Source organism: Hyperolius riggenbachi, chromosome 6, assembly GCF_040937935.1.
Source record: "Hyperolius riggenbachi isolate aHypRig1 chromosome 6, aHypRig1.pri, whole genome shotgun sequence".
NCBI lineage: Eukaryota > Metazoa > Chordata > Amphibia > Anura > Hyperoliidae > Hyperolius > Hyperolius riggenbachi.
The window spans coordinates 7,163,001-7,177,924 of record NC_090651.1 but is presented as its reverse complement, the minus strand read 5'-3'; the positions used below and the strand labels follow the sequence as shown (position 1 = coordinate 7,177,924).

The window sequence follows — 14,924 nt, the reverse complement described above, 5'->3', positions numbered from 1 at the left end:
GCCGCCCAATGCCCAGGTCCTTGTGGCCTTTGCAGAAATCCGGCCCAGATTGAATGTTTATACAGGCGCATGGTCGGGACCCGGGGACAGTTTACTATAGTTAGAGGTTTACTATAAAGAGATTCTACTGTATGTACAAAATACATTAAAAACGCAAAGTGGCTCATTGAAATTTAGTGGAATGCAGAATTGCATAGTAATGCATATTATTTCTTAAAGCTTGAATAATGAACCCCCCCCCCCCCCCCTACTTATTTCTCCAGTGAGTAGTAACACCCTCGCAGTCCGACACCTGGAGATGTGACTGCACATTTTATGAGCACTGCCATCTGCTGGTCACATCTGGCACTGCAGTGTATATAAACTACAGAGGGGGATCCAAGCCTGTAGAGTGTGAGTGGAATACTTATGTTGGGGGAAAATGGGGGTGATATGTTTTTCTTGGATACTCTATGAGTTCATGACTGTGTCTATTTGACTTTGCTGGGGTAACTGTCCTTTCTTCTGTTCCAGAGGACGGCACTGATGGCCGGAGGGATGCCAGTCCAGGCTCGGACTCCAGGGAATATTGCTCCTCCGAGAGAGATATAGTAGAAGTTGTCAGGACTGAGTATGTATATACGCGGCCGCCGCCTTGGATGGGGAACCTCCCAACCATCCACGTCATCACCCCTACCTACAGCCGACCGGTGCAGAAGGCCGAACTGACCCGACTGTCCAACACATTACTGCATGTCCCCAACCTGCACTGGATCCTGGTGGAGGACTCTCAGCGGCGCACCCCTCTGGTCACCCGGCTTCTGCAGGACTCTGGGCTTAATTACACCCACCTTAACGTGGAGACGCCACGCAATTATAAACTCAGAGGGGACACCAGGGACCCCAGAATCCCCCGAGGGACTATGCAGAGAAACCTGGCCCTACGGTGGCTCAGAGAGACATTTAACAAAAATAACAGCTTGCCCGGAGTGGTGTATTTTGCTGATGACGACAACACCTACAGCCTGGACCTGTTTGAGGAGGTGAGATCATTAATATGTAGCATCTCCAGCTCATTAATATGTAGCATCTCCAGCTCATTAATATGTAGCATCTCCAGCTAAGAACTCTTAATCACACACCTAATAGGGGCTGTTGGAACCATTCTGTGTTTACCGTTGGGGTGGGGGGGACACCATGGTTCTCTTTACTTACAGAGAAGAAACATAAACAGACCGAGATCCCACCACCGTTTCACAAGGTGGCAGCTAAAGAGAAACCGTAACCAAGAATTGAACTTCATCCCAATCTATAGCTGATACCCCCTTTCCCACGAGAAATCTTTTCCTTTTCTCAAACGGATCATCAGAGGGCGCTGTATGGCTGATATTGTGCTGAAACCCCTCCCACAGTGTGATGTCAGGACTATGGTTCTGACATCACACCGTGGGAGCCTTGTTGCATTGTGGGAGAGAACAGCTGTTTACAGCTGTTTCCAACTGCCAAAAAAGCAAGCAGCATCTCCTTCCACTGACATCACCTGCCAGCAGTAAAGATGTCACCATGTGATAAATGTCAGAATGTAAATCAGGGAGAGGAAAGATTTTACAATGGGCAAACACTGACTAAATCATTTATAAATAATTATTGTAAAAATGAAGTACTTTTTTATTACATTATTTTCACTGGAGTTCCTCTTTAAATACATAAAAGATTTTCGTTATACTGTTATGTTTGTAGCTGTCCCCAAACACTCAGGAGCCACTGAGCATAGATTAGTTCCAACAACTCCACGGCACATGGTGAAGGACATATAAACTCAAGTCACAGAGTGGCCAAACTTGATCATTTCATTCTGAGTAGACCAAATTTGTCACCAACTTATTATTTCTTGGGTGGGAACTTTAAATAAGCCCCACCCCTTGGAGTGCTGGCTCAGTTCCAAAGTTAAGTTTAATCCCCACTGTAGAATTTTCTCCACTGTAAAGTAAATTAGTCATTTTTTACAGAGAATGGAACTCTCCATGTGATCCTTCACAGAAACCTCTGGCAGGTGGGGCAAGCTGGGCAGGAAGCAGGTGGTTTCAGTGCACGGCACTCAGAACTAGGCTCCGCTATAGCAGCAATGCTATAATGTGTGGAGCGCGTAATGGTATTTCGGGGTTACGGAGATTGCTGGGCCCCGAACTGCTTCTCCCTCCAAGTTGCTATGACTCAGAAGAGGAACAGTATGTAGCGCAGCCCGGCTCACCGGCGGTGTAACTATACGTACTCAGCTGGACGTGCAGGTTCCGAAATGTCTTCATGAGGTTCGCCGAGAGACACCTGAAGCTCCTCCAACCTAAACAATTCATCCGGGACAGGCTTCCCATCTGCACAACTGCACAATTAACTTGGGAAAGTACCAGAAGGTTGTTTTGCACCCCTTTCTCCTGCATATTATCCCTCCAATTAAAGTGCAGTCACTGCACCTGGCCATCCTCAACATTAATGCTCAGTGTGTGGGGGGACGAGGGAGGGGGTCTCAAAGTTAGAAACAGTGACTTGTTTTAAAACCAAAGGCTATCCCCGGGATGTTTACACACACACAGCAGTTTAGTAACCAAAGCTTCTAACAGAATCAATTAGCACGAGAAAGCAAGAAGTTCAATTAGATTGAGAAGAATTGTTTTTCTTTGAACTGACTGAGCTACAGCTACTGTACATGTATCTGACTACTAATCAGCACTGCTCTATAGCGGTACATACGCGATGTTTTTAAGCTTGGTCTATGAACCACGATGCGTAGATTCGCGCTGGCGTACTTTACAAGCAACCCTGCTCTTTGGGAACCAAATCCCTCTTGTCCCCCTTTCAGGACTCATGTACAGATTTATGTAAATATATGTATTTTTCCACTGAAAAATGTATTTAATTGACTCTAAACTTTATTCCCATCATTTAAATTGATATATTTAATATTTTAAAATGTTAAAATGAAGGCAAACGATGAAAGAAGGTACCAGTGTGGTTTGAATGATAAAACTACATCTTATGCTTCTGAATTGTGAGATGCATGATGAGGGGTATGGTGGGGGCGTGGTTAGAGATGTGGCAGGGGCGTGTCTTACAGTGTCTCTTCTTATCTCAGAATGCTGGGACTCGGTATGCCTAAGGGGGTAAAAATAATGAATCAGGCCCTGAGTAGACATTGCCAGTTGCCTGTCACAGGCAGTTTCAGTGGAGGGATCCACGTTAGCAATGACTATTTTAGGAATGGTTGTTGGGACCGGCAGGGCGGGATCTGTGCAAAGGCCAAAAGGGCAATGGCCTAGGGCGACAGCTTCAGAACATCCTCAGGAAGCCTTTTTTCACTATTCTGAGTTCACTTCACCGTCTACTAGCATTAGTATTCCTTTCCCCCATATATAGTATATCATTGGTTGTTTCCTGTGTTGGGATTTGGATAATCTCAATGTTCTGATTTCCTGGGCCCGGCGGTGGTCTGTGCAGCCCGAGGAGGGGTAGCAGTGACATCCGCCTCCATCAACCAGGTACGGGGTTAGTTTAGTTGCAGCTTAGTTCACTTTTATTTTTATCCCACAATTTGTACTGAAATCACCCGTGTGAGTAGAAAGGCTCTAATTGAGCAGCTGCGGGGCTCCGGAGAGTGATGGGGGGTGTGGGGGTGGCATTGTGTGCAGATCTCGTGAATCACAGGAGAGGACAGCAGAACAGCCGCCGTGTTTTGGGGAATATAATAGCTGTCAGTAATACAGTGTATGAGCGACAGGCCTCAAACACAAGAACTCTAATTACTGCCGTGTATTTGTGGAGCGCCTCTGCGTTCTACCAGCGCGAGGACTGGCTTAAAGAGGCCAGACACTCCATACACGAGCACTCTGTACCGACGCACTGCTGTGTATGGGGGCAGCTTCCCTCCGTACATGACAGTCCCTCTTTGGGAACCAAATCCCTCTTTATTCCTTTTTTTGTCCCTCTTTCAGAACTGATATCCAGGTTTATGTAAATACTAGCTGACCTAAGCCCGTTTAAAATCGGGCTCTAGGTCTGTCACTGCGCTTACGCCCACGGCACGCACCCGTCACACACGCACACACCCGCCCGCTGGCCCTGTCCGCCCCTTGAAGCCACACATCACTCCCCCTCAGTGTCTCTGTGCACATGCCCAGTTCGTTATGAGCAGGGACACACACACACACTGTATACACACACACACACACACACACACACATACACGGGGGCACACACAGGGACACACACACACACACACACACGGGGGCACACACAGGGACACACACACACACACAGGCACACACACACACACAGGCACACACACACAGGCACACACAAACTATACACACACACACGGGGGCACACACAGGGACACACACACACACACAGGCACACACACACACACACACACACGGGGGCACACACAGGGACACACAGGCACACACACAGGCACACACACACACACACAGGCACACACACACACACACACACAGGGACACACACACACACACAGACACATACACACACACACACACACATATACACACACACACACACTCTGGGGCACACACGGACGCAGAGACACTTGGATTTTATTATATAGGGTATGTATTTCTCTACTTAAAATGTGTTTAATTGGCTCCAAACTTTATTCCGATCGATTAAACTGATAAATTCTATTTTTTTTTAATTTGTAATTTTTATTTTTAAATGTTAAAATGAAGGAAAACTAATAATGATAGAAAGGACCAGTGTGGTTTTCATGAAAAAATATCCTTTGATTCTGAATTCTTTGTGACATGCATGGCGAGGGGTGTGGCTAGGGGTGTGGCAGGGGCATGTCTTAAAGTGAACCAGATACGAAGCACCCTCATGTATTTTACCATATATATCAGTGAGAACATTAGAGAAAACACCTACCCTGATCTCTGTTTCATCCTTCACTGCTCAGCCTGTTTGTTATCAGTCCTGATAATATACCCGACCGAGCATTCATTCTGGCTTTGCTCAGGAATCATTATAGCTGAGTCTGTCTTCTCTGATGTCTTTTCAAGCCCAAGCCTGCCCCCTTCTGGCTCTGCCATAATGACTCAGCTATAATGATTCCTGAGCACAGCCAGACTGAATGCTCAGGGGGGGATTTTATCAGGGCTGATTAGAAGCAGGCTGAGCAGTAAATAATGAAACAGAGAGCAGGGTAGGTGTTCTCTCTAATGTCCCCACTGATATATATGGTGAAATACATGAGGGTGCTTCATCTCTGGTTCATGAGTCCCGTTTTCTTATCTCAAAAAGTTAGGAGGTATGTCTGTACCGAAGCACCTCTGTGTATGGGGGGGGGGGGGGGGCAGGTATTTCCATGCTGGGAAATGATTGGCTCCAGTAGTAACTGCCCTCTGTCATGTGATGAAAGAAGGCAGGTATTTCTGTACTGACTGGGATATGATTGGCTCCAGTAGTAACTGCCCTCTGTCATGTGACTACAGATGAGGAACACCAGGAAGGTCTCGGTGTGGCCGGTGGCATTTGTCGGAGGTCTCCGATACGAGTCTCCCAAGGTGAACTCTGCAGGAAAAGTTTACGGGTGGAAGACGGTTTTTGATCCACACAGACCGTTCGCAATAGACATGGCCGGCTTCTCCATCAATATACGGCTCATACTGCAGCGACCACAAGCATACTTCAAATTACGAGGGGTGAAAGGCGGTTACCAGGAGAGCAGCCTGCTGCGGGAACTGGTGACGCTCAACGACCTGGAACCAAAAGCCGACAATTGCACTAAGGTAGGTCTCTGATGGGTCTACTTCTCAGACTTGTCAAATGTGGATTAGACAGCTTAAAGTGTGCTTGAACGCTGGGTTACATTTTTTTTTTTACAATGTACTGTACATCTTAGGTTGCCTATAAACATCCAATTTAGATTAGCCAATAATTTTACCACCATGTAGTATGAGGCCCAACAGATATTGAACACTATGAACAGATTGTGTAGGTATGCTCTCATACTACGTGGAGGTTGTAAATTTGGCCAATAATTGGCCTCTCAAAATTGCATGTGTGTACCGGGATTTAGGGTAATGGGATATGTGCACACACCCCAAGGCCCCGTTCACAGTGTAGCCTTGCTGTATAACTGTCGATCGGTAATGCAGTTTGCCGCACTGCAATGCTCCACCTATAGCGATGTTCACAGTGCTTCTGGGACACTGTGGTGTAATGGCAGGCGGCATGGCAATGCACTGCATACAGTGTTACTGATAAACATGCGCGGTAAAAGTGGCAGTGAAGCATACTATTCATTGAACTGTATGCTTCACTGTACCTAACTGAACGCACAGGTAACACGCAGTGCCGCTGTATCTAATGTTGCGTTTCTGCTGTCACAGGGAACACAACGCAACTGATTACTGTGAATGGGGCCTGAAAGTCCCAACTAATGGTACAATATTCAGCAAAGAATCACCCAATAAATCAGATAAATGCGACTGAATTAGCACAAAATAAACCTTGTTGATGTTCCAAATCAACTGTGAAGGATTCAGATGGTGATCGTACAACTGAATAAATGCTTTTTTATAATCGGTTGTGATGGAAGTACAGACTGCTTAGTTGATGGTGAAATAATTGATGTACTACGACACTTTATTTCTGATTGTATTTGTATGCAAATATATGCAGTCCAACCACTAGCGTTGCAATGTTATGCAGCAGCGCAGAGTAATATGTTGCCGCTTTATATGTAAATACGATAAATAATAAGAATGTCCGCTGCAGTGGAAACCTATGCCGCCACCAGTAGTCTGTTGCTCATCTGCTCAGCTGAAATTTTCTATCGTGTTATAAAACTGCTCATACTTGTTCCAAGGTTTATCAGTCATGCCTGTTCCTGACAGATTCTATCTAACAAACGAACCAGGTAGAAAAATCGAATCAACCGGCTGTGTGGCCAAATAGTGAGGATCTCTTGTCCCTGAAATGAAAGACCCTCAAAATGAAGTCTAGAGTATGGAGGTTCACAGATATTATTATTATTATTATTATTATTTTTTATTTATATAGCGCCAACATATTCCGCAGCGCTTTACAAAGCACAATAAGACGACAAGGGGAACATAGATACAGCTAACAAATATACAGCAGAGTTCCAAGCAGCACAAATATTGTTACAAAGACAGTAAACATTAGGAGGATGACCCTGCCCTTGCGAGCTTACAATCTAATGGGTAGTGGGGGACACACTAGGTAAGGGGGTGGAGGATGGATGAGGCAGTGATTCTTTGCCTCTGATTACATTGTGACAAATAAGTAAATAAAGGGCTATAGAATGTTATAAGCTTGTCTGAAAAGGTGTGTTTTAAGAGTGCGTTTGAAGATGTCCAGGTTTGGAGCATGACGTACAGGCTGTGGAAGAGAGTTCCAGATAAGGGCTGATGCTCGTGTAAAGTCCTGGATGCGAGCATGAGAGGAGGTGATCAGCTTAGAGGCCAGGATAATTTCTTGGGAGGAGCGAAGGTTGCGGGAGGGACAATATCTTGAGATTAGTTGGGGTTGAGGAATGATGAAGCCCCCAGAACAAACCAATTTAAGGGCCCTTTTCCACCTGCAATCGCTAGCGTTCACGCTGAACGCTAGCGATTGCTGAATCGCAAAACCGGCGATTCCCCCGACGTTTGCGGCCGCGATTTTGCTATGCTATGCACTGCATAGCAAAATCGCGGCAATTATCGCTCCGCCGCGCGTTCGCGTTCCCCGCAAAAACGAATCGCGGTAGTGGAAATGACCTACCGCGATTCCCATGTTAAAAAGCAAACCGTAGCGATTGTAAAATCGCTAGCGGTTTGCGTTTTTGCGATTCAGCATCGCAAACGCCGCTAGTGGAAAAGGGCCCTAACTGGGATTTAATCTACCGTATATCCTCATGTATAAGTTGACTCCAATGTTTTACTCTCTTAAACTGGAATTTTTTATTGACTCAAGTATAAGTCTACCCAGCAAAGTTAATGGTTGCCCTTGGGGCCCAGGAGAGGTTGAAGCGGATCCAAGATGAAAAACTAACTATAACAAGTAACTTGTCTATATATCTTATCTAACGTTTACACGGCAAATCTAGCTGCATACAGCTTCAACAGTATATGATTATTTCTTCCTGTGATACAATGAGGGCGTCATGTTCTGTTTGTCACAGGCTGAGGCTGGAGATGCTATCAGCTTGCCTGTGTGTAATGTGACAAATTCAGTCCCCTCTCCTTCTTCCCTCTGCCTCTGAAATCTCTGGCTAGTAACCTCCTCCTCCTCCTGCCCAAACTGAGCTCCCATAAGCTCTTGCTTTAGTGCCAAGGCTCTCTAAAAAGCTGTGGGCGAGGCTTGATTAGTTTATAGGGAATTGGAGTATTAAAACCAAACAAAAAAAGTATTTGGCTTGAGGAATGCCCTATAAACAATAGGAAAGGAACACAATTATGCAATGAGTAAAAGTTTATCTCGGATCCACTTTAATGACTGCACTGCATATAGTATTGCAGCCACTAACCCTTCCTGTCCTTTAAAGTGAACCAGAGATGAAGTACCGTCATGTATTTTACCATATATATCAGTGGGAACATTCGAAAAAACACCTACCCTGCTCTCGGTTTCATCCTTTACTGCTCCTATCCTGCTCTCTGTTTCATTCTTCACTGCTTAGCCCGCCTGTTATCAGCCCTGATAAAATCCCTGACTGAGCATTCAGTCTGGCTTTGCTCAGAAATCATTATAGCGGAGTCATTATAGCAGAGCCAGAAGGGGGCAGGCTTGGGCTTGAAAAGACATCAGAGAAGATAGACTCGGCTATAATGATTCCTGAGCAAAGCCAGGCTGAAAACTCAGTCAGGGATTTTATCAGGGCTGATTAGAAGCAGGCTGAGCAGTGAAGAATGAAACAGAGAGCAGGGTAGGTGTTTTCTCTAATGTTCCCACTGATATATATGGTAACATACATGAGGGTGCTTCGTCTCTGGTTCACTTTAAGTGCAGCCATTAACTCCTCCAGGCTCCCAAGTGCTGCAGTTATTCTCTCCCCTTCCTGCAGCCCAGTGTGTTACCACCACCCTTTCCTTGGTAATTGTTGTTGCCAGGACCAGGACCTGCTTTGACTGCTTTCCTGGCATTTTCTTTATCTAGAAAGTGCCTTTGACTTACCACAGGGTAAATTGCTGCAAATGGGAATGTCACTAATAGTAAACACATTAGTCAGTGTGCTTAGTGTTGCCTGTGACTCGTGTATAAGTCGACCGCTGTACTTTTATTCAGTGAGTCACACCTAAATTTGAGACTTATAGTCGATTACATACGGTACTTAAACACTTGAAACATTTTGCCCGAGAAACAATCATTTGGGATAGTTCTGGATGGGGGTATAGGGACTAGCACTGTACAGACACGTTGTTCAGCTCCCAGCCAGGCAGCCTGCTCTGTTGTATGGAAGGGGAGGGGGAAGACATGTGGGTGGAGCCATGGTAAGGGAACTTCCTGTGAAATCCTTGTAGCAGCACCAGGAACATGGGAGGGGGGAGGACACCACTACATTGGGTGACTTGTACACACTTTTGTCTAAAATGATTAGGAATGATCTTGGTGAGGAAATTGTGAACTGTATGTAGCTTTGGTCTAAGGCCCCTTTTACACTTACCGTGTGGAGTTGTATTGCGTCACTTCCTGCTACCACATCTCGCCACAATGGCCATTAAAGTCAGTGGAACATGTTATACTTCCTGTGATGCAGCCTGGCTGACGCAGAGGCCGCACTTCGTTGTCATGCACCCCGCGGGTTACCGGAAGCAAGGCAAACATTTTAAAATGTTGCGTTTTCAGTGCGCAGATGCTGATTGTCAGGTGTACCAGCAGTGTGCATGTGACTGAGGGCTGCGGGTTTTTGGGGGCGGGTTGCCTCTGGTTCCTTGTTGGCGCAGTCTGATGCTACAAAGTGAGTGTAACGGTGCGGTAGCCTTTGTGTCGTGCGCAAATCGCACCACAACAAGTGTAAAAGCACCTTATACAGTCATCAGAGAGAGTGCTTGACTGATAGAGCCAAAGATAATAGAATCGCCCTAAAGAACAGTAGACTCCGCCTGAGAGAACTCTCTTGTCTTTGTCAGCACAGCAGGAGATCCAGAAGCCCCCTGTGACCACCATGCTTTACCCTTACAGGGACAGGCAGATTATTAGTATGGGGGGAAATGGTGTATGAAAATAAATTGCAATAAGCGTGAGCGATACTTTTTGTAAGATATTGTATTATGGTAGCAATACGGATGCCATAAACTTCCTCGTGTCTTCTTGTTTGTTCCGGCAGATATTGGTATGGCACACGCGGACAGAGAAGCCAGTACTGGTGAACGAGGGGAAGAAAGGCTTCACAGACCCCAATGTGGAAATCTGACCTCAACCGGCGGTGAGATTACAAGTGGAAGCATGTCATTTGGTTCAACTTTCTGCTCAAACCCCCCCCCCCCCCCCCAAAAAAAAAACATTGCACCACAGCCCTTCACACTGTATAAACAGCATAACGCTCAAAACAGACAGCAGGGTATGTGCTGACTAGTGCAGCACTGCCACTTTCTATAAAGTAGGATATTTGCATGCTGCTACCCTCCTAGGTGTCTGGCTGTTATGTCAGAGCTGTGATCGTGGCTGTTCTGCTGCTTCCAGCTGGTCAGGAGTAGAGCCGTGGTCACATGTCAGGTGGGTGCCTGGGAGAGGAGGGCGTCACATGCTGCTGCACTACAGAAATCAGCAGTGCTTGCAGATGAGATATGCATGTAGCATTAGTCAGCACTAGAGCCCTGCTGTCTGCTTTTTCCTTTCAGTCACAGAGCGGTTACTTTGGGTGCAGGCGGCAAGCAGCGTCCTCGGCAGTAACATAGCCTACACCATTAACTGGCACTATGGAACACCAGGGTGCTTAGATTTGGCAGCAGTCGGAAGTACATTCACCATGGCTCGTCAAGCAGCGGCATATCGGTATCTCAAACGTGAAGTGTTTGTAAGAATGAACAATGCAAAAATGGTTTCCGTGCAATGCAGAATTCCACATATTACGCAGGGTAAGACCCGTGCCTGGACCAGGGCTGCGACTACGGTTATGCTTTCAAGCTACGTACGCATGTCGCGATTTCTAAAGCATTTTTTTCCCCACCACTGGCAATTTTCTTTGCGTGACGAGCGATCATTTCCGTGATTTTGCAACGTGGGTACTTGTGGGTGATTAAGCGAACACCGTTTTGCGACGTGTGGTGATTAAGACCGGCACAGCAGATTGGATCTTTAAGATCCCAGAAGATTCCCAAGTGCCACGATTGTTTGAACTCTCGTTCATGCTCGGCGTGTGTTCCCGTGGGTAGGAAGATGGACTGGGGAATGCTTGTGGGGTCACACAGCTCAGCGTTCCCCAATATATCTACCAGTGAGTACGGGCCTTAAGTCTTTCTAGTTAATTGGACCAGCAGTCTTTTTAGATCTCTCAAATTAAATTAACTTACTTTAATAGAGGTGGTCAGCGAGGTGGTCAAGCTGATGCAAACTTGATGGTAATTGTATACAAAATGTATGCATCTTAGAGCTGGTACAGTCCAATGCAGGAGCGGATGAGTTTGATTGTCCCTTTTCTAGGCTGCATACATTTGCTTCCAAACAACATTCAATTTGGATCACTGTGAAATTATAAGCAATTTCATTGACTATGCTCAGGGATCTTAACCCTTGAAGGCCTGGCGAGGGAGGACAAGTATCTAAGTTTTGGGATTGCAAACCTGACAGGCTTGCTGCAAGCCAAAACTCAGGTTTTTCAAGGAGTGATTACGGTGCCGGGGGAGGGGGGGGGGGGGGAGGATCGGAGGGGACAATGCAGAGATGTGTGGATCCAGCATGGACATCTCTGTGCTTAGCCTCAGGTCAGGTGTGATTTGATCACTTACTGCACCGGGCAGTAAGGGGCATAGATAAACATACCTCACCGTGATCACTCGCTGCACGCTCCCGCGCCTGTTCTCATCTCCGGCGGTTAGTAGACTGATCAGTGAATCGGAGCATGTGTTCCCATTCACTGATCAAAGTGCCTGTAACGAATGACTATGGCATCAGCAAGATGCTGTTGGTCATTCTCAAAGTGAAAGTAAAAACATACACGCAGCACTTCCTGTGTACAGTTCCCCACACCACCCTGTAGTGGCCAAGTGGTTAATAAACGCATAAGAGAGGAAGCCCCCACCAGTGAATGTAGTGGAGATGTTGGACCGTTACTTGCAGCTGACGTGTCTCTTTTCCCCAGCAGATGATTTCAGAGACGACCGTTAGGAGTAAGTTCTCCAGGACCGGATCCCCCTCCCCGCCCTGCACCTTTGCACGGGTCCATGTGTACATTTTCCAAGAAGCACAGCACATGCAATGGAGGGAAGGCTGGAGAGACGATGGACGCTGACTCCTCTTCCACATTTCCTGAAACGCCTGGCACTTTTGGCTGGATTCTGACCGCTCTGACCCGGGAGGGGCTGCCCCACGGTCTTCCCACCGCCTCCGGACTGTCAGGTGTGGCTGTTACAAATCTCCACATCACCGGCATCTTCTAGAGCAGCTGTTGTTGGCGGTATAAACTGACAGCTTCTGTTGGTCATTCTGATGAGTCGCTGGGAGAATTCATCACCACTGCATTAAGTTGTATTTGCTTTCTCTAAAACGGTTTTATTGTCGGCGCCATTCCTCCTTATCGTTACGCTAAAAAGAAACATTGATGCCGTTTTCAAAAAGATCCGGCATAGTCTCTCTTTGCTCCATAGCAGAAGTAGATCACTTATTACAGCAATGCGTTTTTGGATCAGGATGGACTAGGCAGTACCCAGAGCTCTGCTTTTAGTATTTACCCAATTGCCTTCTCTGCGCACTGCTCTCGGCTCTGGTCAGAAGCAGGCTGAGAATATTGCTGAATGTTGGGAGCGGTGACTACAGGAGCACTTTAAATGCCACACCCCGGTTTTCAACTAAATTCTTATTATTGAGCTACAAAGCAAGATCCATCCCCCATGAATACAAGACTTTCCCCTCGGGTTAATGTTGTCTGCCTAGGCACAAGAAGATGTCCTATGAGGAAACTTGGGTGGGACAGCCTACATGTGAAAGCCAAGTACATCACATTACAAGGCAAACATAATTACAGGGTTTAAAAAAAATACCTCAAAGTAAACCTGTAAGGGAAAAAAGTGCCCCTGAGGGGTACTTACCTCGGGAGAGGAAAGCTTTTGGATCCTAAAGAGGCTCCCCCCATTCTCCACAGCAGAGGGGATCCAGCGCTGTAACCTCAGAAGATCTCCTTGTCGGCACTTGTCGACGTGTGCACAGGCGCAGTAAAGGCTCTTCGCTCGGCTCTGGTGGGAATAGCCAAACCAGATTGGGCCCAGGCACGAGCCATCTGCACCTCCATAGCAGAGCGGACCCGATCGAGAGAAGAGCGGCTATTTCCACCGGAGCCCAACCAGAGATCCTCTCCTGCGCTGGCAGGCAGAAGTAAATATTATTGTCGGCTTCTGCTCTGGCTGCCAGCACTGGAACAAGCTGGCGGAAGGAGACAGGGAAAGCCTCATTAGGAGCCAGAGGCTTCTTCCTCCTGAGGTAAGTACCCCCCAGGGGGCACTCTGCTTTCCTTACAAGTTTAACCTTCTTGGCGGTAACCCCGAACGTAGTTCGGGGTAAGCCGCCGGAGGGTGCCGCTCAGGCCCTGCTGGGCCGATTTGTTTAATTTTTTTTTTGCTGGACGCAGCTAGCACTTTGCTAGCTGCGCCAGCACCCTGATCGCCGCCGCCGCGCGCCTGATCGCCGCTATACGGTGCGGCGCGCGGCCCCCCCCCCCAGACCCCATGCGCTGCCTGGCCAATCAGTGCCAGGCAGTGCCGAGGGGTGGCCCGGGACTCCCAATGACGACCCGACGTCAGTGACGTCGGTGACGTCATTCCGCCCCGTCGCCATGGCGACGGGGGAAGCCCTCCAGGAAATCCCGTTCTTTGAACGGGATTTCCTGATCGGAGATCGCCGAAGGCGATCGAAGAGGGCGGGGGGATGCCGCTGAGCAGCGGCTATCATGTAGCGAGCCCTGGGCTCGCTACATGATATAGAAAAAAAAAATTTAAAAAAAACTGCCGCGCTGCCTCCTGGCGTATTTTTTTATACCGCCAGGAGGGTTAAAGGATTACTATCATGAAAAACTGTAAAACTGAAAATACATGTAAACACGTAAAAAAGGACATTTCTCCCAGAGTAAAATGACCCATACATTACTTTTTTTCTATGTTGCTGTCATTTACATTAGGTTGTAAAAATCTGACAGGTTTTGGTCTAGCCCATCTCATGGGGTATTCTCAGGATTTTTGGGGAAGCGCACAAAAACACAAAATGCTTGCATTTGCAGTTTTAATTTTAGGTGTGAAGGAGGCCTTAGTGAATGGCAGACAGTTGCTCCATCCAACTGCCCAGATAGTGTGCAAACAGGTAGTGGGTGTGGCCAGTATCTTTGTATCGATCCTTTCCAGGAAGTGCTTTCGTAAAGAATAAACAAAATACCTAAAATCCCTCATTAAGAGATGGACTACTCCAAAACCTGTCAGTTCTGTCATATTTATATTCTGCTTACTGTAAGTGACAGCAACATAGGAGAAAAGTAATTTATGGCTCATTTTACTCTGGAAGAAACATACTTATTATTTGTATGTGTTGACATGTATTTTACTTTTTACATTTTTTTAGGGTAGTCATCCTCTAAGGCAGGGGTCTCAAACTCGCGGCCCGCGGGCCATTTGCGGCCCTCGATACAATATTTTGTGGCCCTCGCCGGCAAAAGCTTACTTATAGTTCGCTTCAGTGCTCCCAAGTAATCCGCCCCATCCCCGCCACTAAAGGGTGGCTGCAGA

At 46.9% G+C, this 14,924-nt stretch overlaps 1 protein-coding gene across 4 annotated transcripts in view; it reads left to right on the top strand.

The window, feature by feature from the left end:
• B3GAT1 (beta-1,3-glucuronyltransferase 1) overlaps positions 1 to 14,924 on the top strand; it is a 168,658-nt gene extending 153,734 nt beyond the window's left edge. For 3 of the 4 annotated variants that reach the window (XM_068238808.1, XM_068238805.1, XM_068238807.1), the window contains 4 exons: positions 514 to 1,022; positions 5,481 to 5,777; positions 10,325 to 10,423; positions 12,302 to 14,924. In XM_068238808.1, coding sequence (XP_068094909.1) covers positions 514 to 1,022; positions 5,481 to 5,777; positions 10,325 to 10,411 — 893 coding nt within the window. In that variant the 3' untranslated portion in view covers positions 10,412 to 10,423; positions 12,302 to 14,924. Of the gene's footprint in view, positions 1 to 513; positions 1,023 to 5,480; positions 5,778 to 10,324; positions 10,424 to 12,298 lie in introns of all 4 variants that reach the window. The other variant, XM_068238806.1, reaches the window with a different exon arrangement.